The sequence below is a fragment of the Trichomonas vaginalis genome, chromosome III (assembly GCF_026262505.1).
Source record: "Trichomonas vaginalis G3 chromosome III, whole genome shotgun sequence".
NCBI lineage: Eukaryota > Parabasalia > Trichomonadida > Trichomonadidae > Trichomonas > Trichomonas vaginalis.
Genome location: NC_067205.1, coordinates 27,428,202 through 27,446,125, shown reverse-complemented (window position 1 = coordinate 27,446,125; position 17,924 = coordinate 27,428,202). Strand labels below are relative to the sequence as shown.

General features: G+C 32.0%; 8 protein-coding genes and 1 pseudogene across 9 annotated transcripts, besides 1 other annotated feature; all 9 read left to right on the top strand.

Annotated features, from left to right (window-relative positions):
* Positions 1-475: 475 nt before the first annotated feature.
* On the top strand, positions 476-1,126 carry TVAGG3_0774270 (EF-hand family; the record flags this gene model as incomplete). Its single annotated transcript, XM_001330580.1, has 1 exon — positions 476-1,126. One exon carries the CDS (start codon positions 476-478, stop codon positions 1,124-1,126), a length of 651 nt encoding a protein of 216 aa, XP_001330616.1.
* Positions 1,127-1,131: 5 nt separating this feature from the next.
* On the top strand, positions 1,132-3,192 carry TVAGG3_0774260 (WD40 repeat domain 95 family; the record flags this gene model as incomplete). The annotated part of the gene is made up of 1 exon (XM_001330581.1): positions 1,132-3,192. The coding sequence occupies one exon, from the start codon at positions 1,132-1,134 to the stop codon at positions 3,190-3,192; it is 2,061 nt and encodes a 686-aa protein (XP_001330617.1).
* A 1,211-nt stretch (positions 3,193-4,403) lies between these two features.
* TVAGG3_0774250 (beta-eliminating lyase) lies at positions 4,404-5,879 on the top strand (the record flags this gene model as incomplete). The annotated part of the gene is made up of 1 exon (XM_001330582.2): positions 4,423-5,799. One exon carries the CDS (start codon positions 4,423-4,425, stop codon positions 5,797-5,799), a length of 1,377 nt encoding a protein of 458 aa, XP_001330618.1.
* A 471-nt stretch (positions 5,880-6,350) lies between these two features.
* Positions 6,351-7,029, top strand: TVAGG3_0774240 (rRNA binding; the record flags this gene model as incomplete). The annotated part of the gene is made up of 1 exon (XM_001330583.2): positions 6,362-6,955. The coding sequence occupies one exon, from the start codon at positions 6,362-6,364 to the stop codon at positions 6,953-6,955; it is 594 nt and encodes a 197-aa protein (XP_001330619.1).
* A 228-nt stretch (positions 7,030-7,257) lies between these two features.
* On the top strand, positions 7,258-8,427 carry TVAGG3_0774230 (uncharacterized protein; the record flags this gene model as incomplete). Its single annotated transcript, XM_001330584.1, has 1 exon — positions 7,311-8,330. The coding sequence occupies one exon, from the start codon at positions 7,311-7,313 to the stop codon at positions 8,328-8,330; it is 1,020 nt and encodes a 339-aa protein (XP_001330620.1).
* Positions 8,428-8,610: 183 nt separating this feature from the next.
* TVAGG3_0774220 (uncharacterized protein) lies at positions 8,611-11,671 on the top strand (the record flags this gene model as incomplete). The annotated part of the gene is made up of 1 exon (XM_001330585.1): positions 8,781-11,342. The coding sequence occupies one exon, from the start codon at positions 8,781-8,783 to the stop codon at positions 11,340-11,342; it is 2,562 nt and encodes an 853-aa protein (XP_001330621.1).
* Positions 11,672-14,788: 3,117 nt separating this feature from the next.
* Positions 14,789-15,025, top strand: TVAGG3_0774210 (N-acetylmuramoyl-l-alanine amidase family; the record flags this gene model as incomplete). The annotated part of the gene is made up of 1 exon (XM_051246076.1): positions 14,789-15,025. One exon carries the CDS (start codon positions 14,789-14,791, stop codon positions 15,023-15,025), a length of 237 nt encoding a protein of 78 aa, XP_051092663.1.
* A 308-nt stretch (positions 15,026-15,333) lies between these two features.
* TVAGG3_0774200 lies at positions 15,334-16,232 on the top strand (annotated as a pseudogene). The gene has a single exon. A coding segment is annotated over exon 1 (899 nt).
* Positions 16,233-16,463: 231 nt separating this feature from the next.
* Positions 16,464-17,924: part of a mobile genetic element that runs on past the window's edge.
* On the top strand, positions 17,603-17,821 carry TVAGG3_0774190 (uncharacterized protein; the record flags this gene model as incomplete). Its single annotated transcript, XM_051246075.1, has 1 exon — positions 17,603-17,821. One exon carries the CDS (start codon positions 17,603-17,605, stop codon positions 17,819-17,821), a length of 219 nt encoding a protein of 72 aa, XP_051092662.1.

Below are 17,924 nucleotides of genomic sequence, written 5' to 3'. Positions count from 1 at the left end.
ACCAACCCTAGTTTTTACCTTTTTCTCAAACCAAAAACGAGCTGTAAATCTATTCACTATCCATCCGGAACCTCCATGAATGAATCCAGCAGATGTATTGATCAAATCAGGCGTACAGAATCGACCAGATATCATAAAATTTTGGTGTTTCAAATCTAACTTAAAAATCTCGTATGCCAAGTTTTCTGCATCTACATAAACGTCTTCTGTACATCTAGTCTACGAAATAAAAGTTAATCTGCAAGATTGAATTGGAGCTATCTTGAATCTAAATTCCGAAACCTTTCTTCTTATGCGTTTTTAATTATTTCCGTATTCTTTTCAATAACAACAGATTTTTGTATTAAGTACGTCATCATTAATGTATCAATAAGTATATGCGTTTATTATTTCCTGATTAGTATCAAATTTTAAGTATGAACTCTATGTCATATAAACGCTTTAAAAAATTAATTAAAAACTTTCAATTTTATTTATGATTCGAGAATTTCCAACATCTGTTTCTCAAGAACTAGAAGCCAATACAAACAAATCACCTTCAAACGATGATTGGGTATCAAAACTCAAAGCAGCGTTTCATGATGTTGATAAAAGCAATACTGGAAGAATTACAAAAGATCAGTTCATTAACTCACGTTTAAATAACTTAGTTGCTGATGTACCTCAAAATTCCCAAGAAATGGAACAAATATTTGATCAAATTAATACATCAATCGACTCAAGAATCACATGGAATCAATTATTAGATTATCTTATGACTCAAAATCAAAATTCGAATTCTTTTAAAGTAGGCAAAGAGATATCAATTGATTTTGTTGCCCCACCACTTTCATATTCATCACAATTCATCAGATGTCCAAAAATCATACGAGCATTATACATTTCATCAATGGATCTACTTGTATCTCTTACAGAAAAATTCATGTCCTTATGGAATCCAAAGAATTGTCAACAAGTTTACGAATTACCAAACGATTCTGAAGGAACTTTCACCGATGTATGCTATATCCAACCAAGCCAGCGTCTTGCAATATCATTATCTAATAGAAATATTATCTTTTTTGATCCGAAATCTCTACAAAAAATTAAAGAAAGTATCTCAGCGACGATCGACTCAAAAAAATGATTAAGATGAAGGAAGTGGAAACAGTGGACACATTAAAAACGATTACCGAGCATGGATTCCCTCTTTACAACAAAACAACAGCAATCAGCTCATATGGTAATCTCCACTTCCTTTTTGCAGGTGATGAGAATGGTTATGTTGAAGTATTTGATGTACAGTTTAAGTCTATCCGCATCTGCAAGCAAAAAGTCCATGAAAGTTCAATAAGTCGAATAATTTATATACAAGAAATAGATTTTATGGTCTCCTGTAGCTTCGATGGTGTTATATGCATGTGGAACTACGACCAGAAATACAAAACAATAGCTGTTACCCTTACTTTTAAAGTTCCTGACACTCATTTAACGAATTTATTCTATGATAAGCTGACAAATGAGATTGTTTTCACTACTACAAAACATCATTTCGGAAGTTGGCAGACTTTTACGAAGCAATACCATATAGTTGAAACTCCAATGGCAACAATTTCGGCTTTAGCAGTAGTTACATCAACAACAAGCTTTGTTATCACTGTATCAGACAACAACATGGCTTCTGCATATTCATTGCCCCACTTTAAACTGATAGATTCATGGTTAGTTAAAGATCAGCACCAAAACATCGCTCCAAGCCAATTATTTGTCCTCGAAAACAGTCTATTCATGTTTGGAGGATATGTTTCTAAGTGGGCGATAAGAACAGAGAACTCATACGGTCGAAAACCACATAAAGGAGTAATTATTGGATCAAGTGTCAGCGCTGATGGCTCTACAATCATCAGTATTGATAGTACAGGACATATTTCCACTTGGTCGCTTGAAAATGGAAAGAAAGTTTGTGATTTCCAAATTAAAGATGTATCAAAACTTACTTTGGCATCATTTGACAGTTTAAGAAAGAGAATTGCTGTTACAGATAACAGTAATTGTGTTAGAATTGTTGCTGCAACATCAGGATCCCTTTTAAACACAATTCCAAGTTCAAATTTCGAAGGAAAAATTTCAAGTTTATGTTTTTCGAAAGTTGGATTTTCTGGAACATTTTTTGTATCTTCAGGTACAAAGATCTATGATTTTGATGAACTTCCAGGCAACAAAATGCGTCCAAAACATATCTACACAGGTCACAGCGAAAACATTTCTTCTTTGATAATTTTGAAGAGTTTTTATCCACTGACTATAGGAGAAGGCTTCGAATTATATCTCTGGCAATCACAGACATCATATATACCATTCATTTTAGATGCAGAACCAACAATTGCTTGCGATATTCCAAGCAGCAAAGTTAATTTTTTGGTTGGAGACATGAATGGAAATGTCAATGTAATGTCGATAAAAATGAAGACTCCTTTGAAGATAATTAATGCATTTGGAATGAACAGACAGATACAGATCTCTTCCTTGTTTGTAGATATAACGAAATCTGTTTTCTTCGTTGGAAATGGTCTTGGATTTTTGAGAATTGTAAATTTAAATGACTTCACTTTTGTTGGCAAAATTTTCAGACCACATGAAGATACAGTGAAATGGCTTGATATATCAGAAGATTTCGATGTTGTTGTTAGCAGTGGTTATGACAATGAAATTGTCGTTTACCACACAGAAAAAGAATGTTTCGTTGGAAGATTAGGAACTGCAAAATATTGGAATATTGAAAATATTTCGACATGGATAAAAATACAACAAGCTCCAGATTTGCCTTATCTCTTCATGAGTTCTTCTTCTTATTCTCAGTCATTGAATGAATCTGATAAAAGTAAAGAAGATGAAAATGTTCATCCTGTTTCGATTGAAATTCCTTATCAACAAGGAAGGAAAATCATGGCTTTGGATTCTCCTTTGTATCAAAGCACAAATTTCCTTTCGAGTGTTTCGAATTTGGATGATGCAACTAAATATATTTCTGAGATAGATGAGAGGACGTCTGATAGATATAGAGAAAAGAACAGAAGAGAAATAGATAACATAAGAAGAAGACTTGAAGAAGATAGAAGAAATCAAATGAGACCTAAATCTTTCCAAGTTGAAATAGAACTGTTCAATGAAAATGGAAAACTTCGTCAGATCAACAAAAAGAAAAAGAAATAAACATTAATGTATTTTATGCTTTTTTTAACAAAAGACTATTTCAACTCATCATTGGCTAAATATATAATCTTTCTAAAGAACAAGCTGTTTCTGACTCCGCATATTTGATGCTCCCAACATCTCTTATTTTTCTTTTCATAAAATGAATGAATATGATGATGAATGCTTTATCAAATTCCTGTCATCGTTCTATCTTCTTGTTCCTTCTATTCATAAATATAAAATTATCTCTTGATAAATTCTATATTCTGCTATTTTTCCAGTACATTGGAAAATTTGAATAACAAAGATAATAATTTTGCTATAAAATTCATTAGATTATACTACACTAAAGATGTAAATATCAAAATATAGGAAAAAATTTATTAAAGAACGAATCTAGCGTGTAATGAATTAATTCAAGAACGATTAATGAATGGAGAAAGCTATTAACATTTCTAGTCAATGTTAAAAAGATCTAAGTATTTAATAATGAATATCTTAAGCTGTGATTTCAATATCTAAGCGTGTACTATCAAATCAATGCGCTGACACGCCGAACGTATTATTTCTTAAAACTAATTCATTTAATTACTATAAAAAATGGAATTAGATCATATTAAGACCAAATTGTGATTTTTTGGTTCTGTCACACGATCATTTATTAGATTTGACTCATAAACGTAAACATATTGCTATCAGATAATGTATAGGATAGTCATTCAACAGTATTTATTACACATTTACAAACACGATTTTCATTCGTACGATAATCGCATGCCTCTTTCTATCACATGATCCTGTATATTAGAAGATAAGTCAATTCATTGGAATCAGCAATTTTGTTTGAATATTCGATTATTGTTGGCATTCCAAAAAAAATTTCAAAAATTTGAGAAGTCGTTGAATTTTAGAAATTCAATTAGCCACGAAGTTAATGTATTATCATATAATCCCAACCAATCATTTAAAAAACTGATCGGACTTTATCACTTTACAAAAATTCAAAGCTTTATTGTTGATAATCTATTTAATAATTTTATTGTCGATATCAACTATAACTATTTGAAAGATAATCATCATTCAATTATTGAATACTTTTTCATCGTTTTTCAGAATTGTTTTAAACGAATTGAAATAGTTTCCATGCATATATAAGAATAATTAAAATTATGCGATAAAAATGTCATTTCTATTGTCATTCAATTTTCTAGTTATCTCCGTCTCAGTTCACTTTTCACACTTTAAAAAATGGAGTTACCATTTGCCGAATCATGGAAAATCAAGATGGTCGAACCAATCCATAAGAGCACACGTGAACAACGCGAGCAATGGCTCAAGGAAGCTCACTACAATGTCTTCCAGCTCACAGCCGACAAAGTCTACATCGACTTACTTACAGACTCTGGCACAGGTGCTATGAGTGATCGCCAATGGTCTGCTCTTATGATGGGTGATGAGAGCTATGCTGGTGCTTCATCTTTCCTTAAATTGAAGGAAACCATCACAAAGATCACTGGCTTTGATTACATTCTCCCAACACACCAAGGCCGTGCTGCTGAGAACGTTCTCTTCTCATACCTTGTCAAGCAAGGCGATATCGTTCCAGGCAACTCTCATTTCGATACAACAAAGGGCCACATCGAAAGTCGCCATGCCACAGCCTTAGATTGCACAGTTGACATCGCCAAGGATACACAAGCTGAGTATCCATTCAAGGGCAACGTCGACATCAAGAAACTCGAAAAGGCTCTTGAAGAGAACAAGGACAAGATCCCATTCATCATCATCACAATCACAAACAACACAGCTGGTGGCCAACCAGTTTCCATGGCTAACCTCCGTGAAGTTCGTGAATTAGCTGACAAATATAAGAAGCCAGTTCTCTTCGACTCCGCTCGCTTTGCTGAGAACGCCTACTTCATCAAGGTCCGTGAAGAGGGCTACGCTAACAAGACAATCAAGGAGATCTGCCTTGAGATGTTCAAGTATGCCGATGGCATGACAATGAGTGCCAAGAAGGACGGCCTCGTCAACATCGGTGGCTTCATCGCTACACGCCTGAAGGAATGGTACGAAGGCGCTAAGAGCTACTGCATCATGTACGAAGGCTACCTCACATATGGTGGTATGGCCGGCCGTGATATGAGCGCTCTTGCCGCTGGTCTCGAGGAGAACACAGAGTTCGAAATGCTCGAAACACGTATCAAACAAGTCGAATATCTCGCTAAGAGATTAGATGAATACGGCATCCCATACCAACGCCCAGCTGGTGGCCACGCTATCTTCCTTGATGCAAGAAAGATCCTCACACACGTTCCAGCTGAAGAATTCCCAGCTCAGACACTTACAGTCGAACTTTACCTCGAAGCTGGTATCCGTGGTGTCGAAATCGGCTACATCCTTGCTGACAGAGATCCAGTTACACGCGAGAACCGCTTCGGTGGCCTTGATCTCCTCAGACTCGCTATCCCACGTCGTGTTTACACAGACAACCACATGAATGTCGTCGCTGTCGCTCTCAAGAACGTCTTCGACCGCCGTGAGAAGATCACACGCGGTGTCAAGATCACATGGGAAGCTGAAATCATGCGCCACTTCACAGTCCAGCTTGAACGCTTACAGTAAGATGCCATACAGATAGTCAGTATCCATTTCATTGAACTGATTTAAAAAGTTTAGTTTACAATAATTTTCATAAATTTATTTCTTCTCTACAATAATAGGAAATTATTCAAGGTTTGTATATTTTTGCAATAGTTAGTATCTGAATTCTCTTTCTTGGCACATATTATGAAAAAAAGAATCAACCAATCCGAATTGTTATTCACAAGACTGTTTAATATATACAATTCTCAAATTAATGAAAGAGAGTTCCTGAATTACCTTAGTTGTTATGATTATTTTAAGATTCACAAAATTTTTCATTAACATTTTGCTTTTTGGCAGATAATATCTACTGTATATCTATTGTTTCAGCAAAAGTGAATTAGGGTCACTTTCACTTACATGGAAATCATAAATTTCATTCGATCCATATCTTATTTTATGTAATCAGATAAACTTTTAGTGGAGAAAGTATTGTATTGTAACAATATTATTTAAATATTATATTAAAATTCGATTTCAAATCGAAGGGCACACCCCAAAAAAGTGTCGTTGAAAGGGGCGTGGTCGGCCTTTTTCTTTAATGCCACGTCCAGTTCTTCACCAGGAACATTTCAAGATTCCAGAGAACATCAAGTGCACAGTTAAGTCTGGTGTTGTCACAATCGAACATCAAGATCCAAAGGACAAGAAGACAACAAAGCTTGTCAAGGATCTCTCCCACCTCAAGCTCGACTTCGAATACGACGAGAAGGATCACCAGATCGTTGCTCGCTGCTGGTTCGGCAACCGCAAGCTCCTTGCCCGTATCGGCACACTCTTCGGCATCGTCAAGAACATGATCACCGGTGTTACACTCGGCTGGCGCTATAAGATGCACTTCGTCTACTCCCACTTCCCAATCAAGCACACATGCTCTGAGGATGGCCGTACATTCGACTTCAATGGTTTCATGGGTCACAAGGAACACAAGATTGTTACAGCTCCAGAGGGTGTCAGAATCTGGTCCAACGAATCCGTTGCTAAGGATGAAATCAACATCGAAGGTGCTAACCTCGAAGATGTTTCACTCGTCTGTGGCCAAATCCACCAGCTCACAAAGATCAAAGATAAGGATCTTCGTAAGTTCCTCGATGGTATCTATGTCCAGCACATCGAGCACCTCAAGGAAGAATAAAGAATTTATTTCTCCTTCGTGACAGAGAGATATTTCATTCTAATCAACTTTATTTTTTTCTAGAAACGTATGAAATTGATATAATGTTCTTAAATTTAAGTAAATTTTTTCAAATTTTTGATGAAAATCGGAGATCAGACAAATCAATCTGATTTTTAACATGTGTGAGAGTAAATATCAATATCAAAAGCTCATTATTATTAGTATTGAGGAAATTTTGTACAAAATTTCTTTCAACTGACTGCCAAATTTTGGGATTATAGCTTCTTATGTCTATATCTTCTAAATTTATTAATAAATTAGAAGAATTTAATTTTCGAATTCTTTCAAAATTTTTTTCTTAACTTAGAAAGAAATGGATGACGATAATGGCAATAACGTTTTAGATAATCCAGGAACATATGGCGGCCAAGAAAGCACAATCAACATCGAACTCGATTCTGTATACGGTCCTTTCAAAGTTGTCAACCAAATTCCAGAAATTTTATTCCCTTTTATGGCTGATAAAGCATTTGAGATATTCATTCCAATAAAAATCATTATAGAATCATACGAAGCTATTAAATTGCATCAGCTCGTCGGAAATAATGTTTATCAGTGCACATCTTCCCTTATTGCAGCTATTTTTCATCAAGGCATTATTATCGCCAACCAACTTGAAAATGGACAGATCGAATTTTCCGGAAATCGCTTAATAATTGTTTTTGATGCAGATTGGAATGTAACTCAAACAGAAAGATACCCATTACAACAAAAACCTGATGAAATGTTTGTAGGAGTCACATTGATATTCAAAGTTACACAAGAAATGCAAAAATTCGACTCTGCAAAGAATTATGATATTAAATCAAAGTCAGGAAAAGGTTCTCATGGTATTGCTATCATTTATGCTGAACCAGCATTAGTGGAACCACAGTGCTTAGATCAAACATCAATGGATTGCGTTGCTTTTTATGCAAAACCACAATACGATGAAATGGAATTAAATTGGCTCAAGTTTGGCTTTTCAGGAGAAGTTATGAGCAATTACGATATAAGAAACTTCGAAGATTACGATTTACCTTATGAGAACTGGTTAACTCAAAGATTTAAGAAGGCATCTCTTTATTTCGATACTATTGACTCTAGATACGAACTTACCGCGACACAAGGTGGAAAAGTGTTTAAATTATCTCAATTATTAGATAATGCTCCTTCATTAGGTCAAATCAGATCAGAAGGATCGCCTCTTAAGGAAGATAAAAAGATGCTTATCGTTGATGGCCTCGATTGGCCAACGATTATTTGGGGCGAAAAAACGATTACAATTAACGATGTTCAGTATGGTCCAATTCATAGCTACTTCTGGGCCAAGCGTAAGCGTATTATCGCCTAATATAAATTTTTAATTTTTTTGTTTAAAATATAAAACATTGTCTTGAAAATTCATATATTTGATCACTGATTTTTAACAACTATACTAAATGAAAGAACTGTAATGATCTAAATTAAATCAAGAAGTTATTAGATGAATTTCTGATTTTATTGAATAATGGAAACTGAATCTCTTGTCATCCTTGAGCTGTACATGCGTTTGCTTAACCATACCTTTAATTCTTCAGATCAGATCTTAATTATTTTGTCAAAAAAAATTCTTTTCAGAATGTCAAATGATTGCGTTTTATATGATATAGATTTTTACGAGCCTTCAATTGTTCCTGATTCGGATTACCTTCAAAATGTCTTGCAATACTATGATGATTCTCACTTAAATGATATAATTCGATTAACATTTCTAAATTTTCAAGGCAATAAAATCGATGAGGAATTGTCAAATACAAATTTTATGCAAATTGTAGTATGGGTCAATCAAATTTTAGCATATTGCTTCACGAAATCAAATCAAAACGAAGAATTTTTTACAAATGCAATCAATATGTACATTGATATTATCGGACGCCTTGACAAAACTGAAAAGGAATCAGATTTCTTTATGAAAATATTTTTAATTCAATTATCAACTGCTTTTGATCATGCAAAGCTACTTGTAGGCAATATAGAGCGATTAATATGCGTTATTAGTAGTTACATACCTTATGATGATAATTTGAAAGACAAAGAACTTGCTACTGTTTATATTCAATTTTGTATTGGCGGAGCAAGGAAATTTAAGGAACAAAACGAGACAGATGCTGTTAAACTATTACTTCAAACAGCATTTAACCTCTTATCTTTGAGAAATCTATGGAAAGAAGAAGAAATCCGTCCATATAAACAAAAAATACAAGAATTCAAAGAAATCAAATGTTACTTATTACAATTCTTCGATAATTGCTACAAGAATTACTTAGAATCAAAATCTGGATTAACTCCAGAATTAATGTTCTTCAAATCACTGATTGATGACTGTGAAGATGATTCAATAAAACGAAAAGCGTTTTCTTATGTAGTTAGAAACGAAAAAACTTATCATGGGCTGACAAATAACGTTTCTGTGGACAAATGGCAGACAAACTTCATTAAGGAGCTTTTCTACCAATTGTACCCACTAGATATCTTCCAAAAACAAGGCCAAGTTTTGAATAATGATATTTTCGATTTATTATATTACGGAGAAGCAGAAAAAACGAACGATTTAGAGGAGCATGCAAAGAATATTATCCGAAACGCTATCAAAAACGAGCCAATTGTGGTCTTAAAATCATTAAATGTTATTGGAAGCTTTTTACTGTCTCATATTGACTTTACTATAAGTATAAGTCATGAATTCGTTCAGTTAGGTTCAATACCCAATCTTGAACAACTAGATATTCAATGGTTATTAGTTATTTACAATATGCTCATTCAATTAGACTCTTTGACAGAAGAAGACTATGCATTAGTTACGAAATACATTGATTCATTTAATATATCAAACAACAATATCGATACGTCAATCGCAAGATGCTTTGTCAGCTTATTCGATCCGAAAGGTTTATCGCACTTTACAACTATTGAATTTTTGATGAAAAATTGTAGTCCTGCAGACAAACCATTAGCTGAATTTTATTTAGCATTGATAACACATTTAATGTCTGAAGACAAGTATAAGCATAATTTTACTTTAGACAAATCTCTGTGGAATTTGTTTGTTGATCCACAAAAACAGACTTTGAACGTAATTATTATCGCTGCTTTACTTTACATAGCAACATCGACGAACTACTTCGCAGAGAATAGCGAAGATGCATGCGAATTGCTGAAAATCATTGAAACTAATATCGAAATTAGTAAATCTTCTGGACAAAACGATGTAAAGAGACTGGAAATCATTGATTTCCTTAATATTCTTAGAACAGCTATCCTCTGTGGCAATGATTACACTCCTGACTTCGAAACACCACCAAATGAGGAAGTTGAACACTACGCAACGTCTAAATACATTGTCTCTATAGTAGGCCGCAATAAGCTTGTCATAAGGCATCCACTTGGAGCAACAACTTTTATGATTTACGATCAAGGAGAATCCGAAATTGAATCACCACAAACTATGGAACTTCCCTCTGACACTGAGGAAGTAAAAAGTGACGAAATTTCGACAAAAAGTGACGACCTTGACATGAATGATCCTTTTACACAAAAAATACTTAATTTGAATTCCATGTTCCAGGACAATTCCGAATTTATACCTTACAAGCCTCCTCCAGATCCAATTAACGCATCAGATGTTTACAGTTTCTTGGTAGACATTGGATTCTTGAACTATGGATCATCTGAATTCGTAAAGAGACTAAATGCAGATGATCCTTCGCTCAAAGATCTGTTTCAGAGCAAATTCCAATGCGAAATTAACTGTGGAGTGCTTCAAGTCAACCAAGATGATAACAAATCAGATGTTGGATACCATTGCCGTTCTAACAAGATGATTTTGGAGCTGTTAAAGGATTTATCTAATAATGATAATTTAGAAAATCCAAAGTTTACAACTCCTTTGGTCGAAATCGATTATCTTGCTCCATTTGGTGCAGTTTCCCCTAAAAAGAATGTCGGAGATAGCTGTACAGTCATATTATTGAATGAAGATGACAGCGTAATCGTTAATTCATATGCAGAAAAGTTTATGTTCCTGATCATGGTGAAGCCAAGAGGAGATTTTTACGAATTAGAACTAGTTAATAAGAAATATGATTATTTCACTCCATTTATACCAACTAAGAAGGAGAAATACCTTCCATGGTTCATTAAGAAGTCATGCTTAGGTAAATTTGTTGCTTTGCTAACAATTATTCAACAATTTAAGAATGAAGCGAAGAAACCTGCTTTTATGTCTCTTATGATGGATAGATCTGATAGGATTTACTCTATGTTTAATAAGCTTAATAGTTCTTATGGTTTATCCATATTTGCTAAATTGCGGTCAAGTGAATAAAAAATAATATATTTTTGTTTAACTATTTTAGTTGTTAATAATGAATTAATCCTGTGATAATGATAAATGAGTTTTTTTGAAATAATTTTTTTCAATGATCTAATTAAATGATATAATTGCTACAGAAAGTAACACAAAGATATGTACGGCAAGAATCAAGTTCAATCTTACATTAATTCTATCTCAGAATTTCATTATTTTTCTCTGAAGTCACAATTTTGATAAGAAAAAAAAATTAATTTTTTAATGGTATTTTTGTTTTCATGGATGTTCGATTTCAAAAAACAAAGAAAAAAGACTATACAAGTCAATAAAAATTAATGTTTGACCTGATTTTCTATAATTTTTCTATAAATTTATATCTTTTTCTTAAATTTGAGAATCTGATTTTCAATATATATGGTGATAAATCAATCAAGCTGATCATCAAAATGTTCCCAATTTGATTTATCAGATTCTTATTCTGCTGATTTCGTCCCGCTTAGATTCTTCACTGAAGACAGAAACATTTAAATTCGACAAACTGATTTCGTCCCGCTTAGATTCTTCACTGAAGACAGAAACATTTAAATTCGACAAACTGATTGATTTATCAGATTCTTATTCTGCACTGACGAGGGAATTTCTCGTTTCATCAACTTTTATTCTTCATTTATCAACTCTTATGATAAAGAATATAAAACAAATAGAAATCCTGAAACAAATGAATGCAACCAAAACCAAAATGAATTTTTCTTTCAATTATTTGAAACATTAATGTTAATATCAAATACATATTAGAAATTAATCAATTTGATATAATATTAACTAGAGATGAAAATATTAATTCAATTATAGAACATTGGGCTGAAAATACTACTGAAGAATATTATTTTGCATATGACAAATGCAAACAAGAAAGACATCATTATTCAATCAAATTTGTTTTTGTTGGCCAATAATTCGTCAGGCAGCATATTAATTTATCTCTTGTTCAAGATCTTATTTCATGTGTGTTGACCCTAATATGAGAAATGATTATCTAGAGACACCACTTTATATAGCTTGTCATAATTATTTAATGGATGTTGTCAAGTTAACACTAGATGAAATTGGTTAATACATTAAATAGTTATGGAAATACTCCCCATAATATTGCTTGTCAATACGATAATTGAGAATCTGTTGAATTTTTCTTAGGATTTAGAGGTATTAATACCAAAATAGAGAATAAAAAAGGTGAAACTGCTTTCCAAGTTGCAAAAATATGCAATATTTATAAATTTGTAATAAAATTAACAATAACATGAAAATTTAGTAAAGGTTCCACTTATATAGAAATAATACGATGAAAGCGAAATCTTCATTTAATCATTCATTTATTCACAATTGTTCTTCTTCATTTTGCGTTTCTAACTTATACAACGCAATATACAAATCTTCATAAACCTGTATTTAGTTCTTGGTTCATTGCGTTTGGGGCAAAGACATGAACAAACATTTTTTAAAAAATAAAATAACTTTGAAGGTCACCAACTTTAAAGAAAGATAAAGGATATCTTTAGGTGACAGTTATAACATGCAGATCAGCTAATTTTTACCAGGATTTATGGTTACACACAATTTAGGTAATAGATAATATTAGAATTTTATGAAACAATTAGTCCGTGATTCGTAAATATGATGTAGAAGCTTACATAAATTTCAATACTAGATTTCGAAATAATATCATAATAAGTAGTATATGTGGAAGGGTTTAGTGACTTTTTTTGTTACATCTATATATAGACGATGCATTAAAATATATTTATTTATAAATCATTAAAAAATTAACATTAATTTTAAAATAATTTATTTTTTTATCTTTTATAAAAGAAGCTATATATAGATGATGTCAGATATTCCGCGATTAATTAAACATTGTTTAAATCCTGAATGGGTTAAACTTCAATTTAAAAATGAAGATTGTGAATTATTAAATGAATATGAAAGCCAAAATAAGCTAATGAGGTATAAATATAATGATAAAGAATATTTAATTTCATGGAATCAATGGAGTCATAATCAAAGACCTCATAAACGGGAAGAAGAAATTGAAAATAATGAAATGGAAATCATTGATGACATTAAAGAGGATGGAATTCCTAAATTTTGTAGAAAAACCTTTAGAACTAAGTTAGGAGCATATAAACGTAGAGTATTAAATCCTGAATACATAAAACATTTATTTAAAAAGGAAGACTGTGAATTATTAAACGTTAATGAATATGAAAATGCTAAATCAAAATTGAAATATAAATATATTGGAAGTGATGAAAGGTGTAAAGATAAAGATAAAGTTTATTCAGTTTCATATAATAACTGGCACACGTTAGGGATAAGAAAACATTTAGGAGATTATGGTAAAAGTTCTAAATTCTTTAAATCTAGTATGTACGAGAGAGTAAAAGAAATTAGAAATAATTATTTTCATGAATGAAAAATAAATTTTAAAAATTCATGTCTTACATTTTTTGAATAATTTATTTTTTTATTTAATGATAAATGAGTGGATCAAGATTCGTAACCGTCAATCAATTAATGGATGCTCTTTCACCAATTCTTGAAAATGTTAAACAAGTAGATGTTTATTTCGATGATTATGTAGAAAGTTTATATTATAAAGGTAAGTTTAATATTAAACCTATTGCTTTTGCATTTGATAATAAATTAATTGAAAATGCAAAAATTTGGGAATTAATTCCGAATATTGAATTTATAACAAATATTAATGATAAATGGTTTAAACGAATTCCAACCACAAAAGTTCTTTGTAAATTAATGATCAAAACTGAGGAAAAAGAATTTAACGGGTTTAAATATCATCCAAATAAAGTTTCAGAACTAGAAAATGAAAAACTTCAGAAAAAATTAAACGATAGACTTTCAAATGATCGTATTGAAAAAATAAATAAACTAGCAGAAGTTACATTTAATAATGAAATATTTGATGAATATAACCTTGAACTCAGTGATGGGCTTTAAGGACCCGGGCTCAACGAGTCATGATTTATGAAATCAATTATTTGATTCATTCTTTCTTCAATCTCTTCTATTCTTTTTGTTAAATCATCTATTTTCATTAATGAGGTGATTCTTGATTGAGGAATAGATTTCAAACTAACCACTCCTTTTATTTTTGAAATTTTGAATCCATCAACTTTAAACATTTTATTCAATTTACATGTTGTCAATTCTTCAAATAATTTTTTATTGTTAGCATAATAGTTATTAAATTCTTCAACAGATGAAAAAATTTTTATTTCAGTAATTGGTTTAACAACGTTTATTTTTTGTTGAACATTTTCACTTTCATTTATTTCTTCCTCCTTTGTTTCATTTATTTTTAAAATTGGTTTCATTTATCATTAAATAAAAATTAGAATATAAGTGATGAAATATATTTTTTAATTAATATTAAATCAGAAATGGCGGCAGGATTCTTTAAAAAATTATGGGATGGAATTAAGAAAGCTGCAGGTTGGGTTTATAAAAAGGTTATTAAACCCGTTGCAAACTTTTTGGCACCAGTAGCGAAAACGGCAGGAACTATCATAGGTGGAGTATTAGGTACAAAAGCAGGTAATCCGGCGATGGGAGCACAAGCAGGTAACGCAGTTGGTGGAATTGCTGAAGGAATACTTAATAAAATAGGGGGTAGATAGTGGAAAAATAAATAAATATTATTTTTATCTTAGTATCGGTTGTAGTCTTTGATAAACTTTTTCTCCTTTATTTAAAATTTCTCTTATTGGGGCAGCTTTTGGCGTTATTGATTCAGCAACGTCACTAATTGCTTCTTTATTCTTAAATATCCAATTTGCTCCTTTCTTCATTGTTTCCCAAACTTATGCGCTCCTCTTTTTACTTTATCCCACAGTTTCTTAAAGAATCCTGCAGCCATAGTTGATTATTTCATTAAAATTAAAAATTCATTTTCATCTTTTAATTTTGATTTTTTATTTATTAATAAATGACGACTAACTATTTAGTGCCAAACACCAAACCGATTAATGGAAATGTGTTTCATTCATTCGAAAAGATAAATGAAATATTCGCAAAGAATGATGGAAGAAGATATTATAGAGAACTTGAAAGTTCATGCTATGACTCTGATACTCCATATTTTGATGATAAACAAACTCATTTAAGAATTACAAACCCAGCTCATGATGTGAACCAATTAGGTGACACATATATTAAACGCAAAGTTAAAGCAACTCTAGTTTCAAATAAAGCTTTCACATGTGATGCCGCTTTTAAATGCATGCGTTTATTCGTTGGTTACAAATCATCAAATCAAAGCTTTAAACAATTAGAAGTAGAAACCGAAAGAGGTGATGCCGGTTATCTTCAATGGATTGCGCCCGTGAATCTTTCGCATTTGCAACATATAAACCAAAATCAGAAAGGAAAGTTAAAAAGTTTGTTCATTCGTTATATAATAATGTTCAAAAATATGATAACTCAGTATGTGGTAAATATATTGACCCTTCAGAAGTTTTCAAGAAAGCAAATGAAGAAGTTGATATCACTTTTGATATGATTATTCCGGTAAATGATTTGTTAGCATTTCAGGCGTTCGATGATTATCCTAAATCATTTGGTGAAATCATTCTTAAATATTATGTTTTCAGGGATACTTTAGTATTTTGTCAGGTTGACCCGTTAAGAGTTGCTGATTTACAAAATTACGTTTATGAAAAGATAACTGATGAAAATTATGAAAAGATTATGAATCATGTTTATAAATATGATCGCAAATTCCAACAAATCGGACTTCCTGCCAAATTAATTACAAGCTTAGCCGCTACATCTGCTGACGCAACAGTTGAGACGTTATTATTTCATGCACAAAGATGGAAGTTTTAGAGGATAAATGCATTACACCAGGATACGGTTTAATTGAAGAATCAGTTAAAGCAATACCACGTTTATTAGTAAGGAAGATCCATTCATGATTCCAGCTCAACATATTGACGTTCGTTCACTAAATGGAGGTTGCATCACTCCTGAAGGTATCAGCTCAGATTTCTCATACGCTCTTCATAATGTTACAGATGTTGTGTTACATTTCCGAAGAATGCAATGCAAAGAACAGTTTTAGAAAATCCAATGCTTCGAGGTCTTCAGGTCACTATAGATTCCAGAAACTTCCCCGATCAAGCGATGACCACAGTGGGTGACATATTCTTTACACGTATGCTTCAAGCTTCTGATTTAGATGGAGTGAATGAATGCACAGAAGAATACGAGGACTCATTAACTAGACCACTGAATGATGATAATGGCACGCCATTAGCTAGAACATGGAAAGACCAAACTTCATTCTTATGCACTATTCCAGTTCAACGTGATGGAGCGGGTATATTCTTTGATGGATTAGAAACTTTCAACTCACAAGTTACAGTACAAGTGAAAGCTTATCCAATCATTCAGGGTGAAAATGACACTTACTGTTCAAAAGTGACAAATCCTCCTCAGGTTTGGTTTACTAGGACTACATATTGGACATGGACACCGGATGAAGGTTTGAAATATCATCCAACAGGTACACCACCGCAGTATAGAAGTTCATATGATGAAATATTGATGAATAGAAATGTATAAAATTATAAATTTATTTTTGATTAAATGGATTTAAATTCATTCACCCTTATGAAGAATTAGCGGGAGTATATAATACATACGTAGATGATATGATTAATGAAGCATTGAGTGATAATAGAAATGCTCTATCTAAGGAAAAATTAATGAAAATTCCATATTCTGAATGTTACTTAAATTCAATCACTGCAGCAATTGGTAAACAAAATAAAGGTAAAACGTTAACGATATTAAAACAAATTATCATTATTGCTAACACTTCCCCCCATTCACATGTGTTAATTTATATCAACCGTTCAGGTTCACCTTCAGATAATACATTTGAATCTTTAAAGCATTTAATCAAAATTCCAATTATTTATTTATCACAAGAAGAAGCAGAAGATTATTTAAAAAACTTTTTAATGTATAAAGAATTATATAATACAATCAAGAAGCAAGGATTAGAGGATAAAATTATTGATAAACAACGGGATGAATTATTTGAAACACTTTCTATTTCAAATTTTGATAGAGAATTTTTGCATTCACTAATTTTTCTAGATGATGCAGTGAAATCAAAACTAATAACTAATGAGAAATCATATTTTAATCAGTTATTAACTCAATGTCGACACATTCAGTGTTCATTCTTCATGGCTGTTCAATACTTCAAAGCATTAAGCACAAACATTAAATCAAATCTATCAACCCTTTTCATTTTCAGTGGGTTTAGTCGTCAACAGTTGAACGTTATGCTTTATCAAGTGAATTTACCAATGAGCATTAATGAACTTTACACACAATATCAGCAATTAGGTGAACATGGAAAAATAATAGTTGATTTAAATAAAGGAGGTGTTAAATTTGATTAACTTTTTATAATTAATTTTTATTTTTTATTTATAATTAAACATGACAGAAATAGCAAATCTTCTACAGGTTCCATTAAAACAAGGGACAAACAAAAGGGGTGCA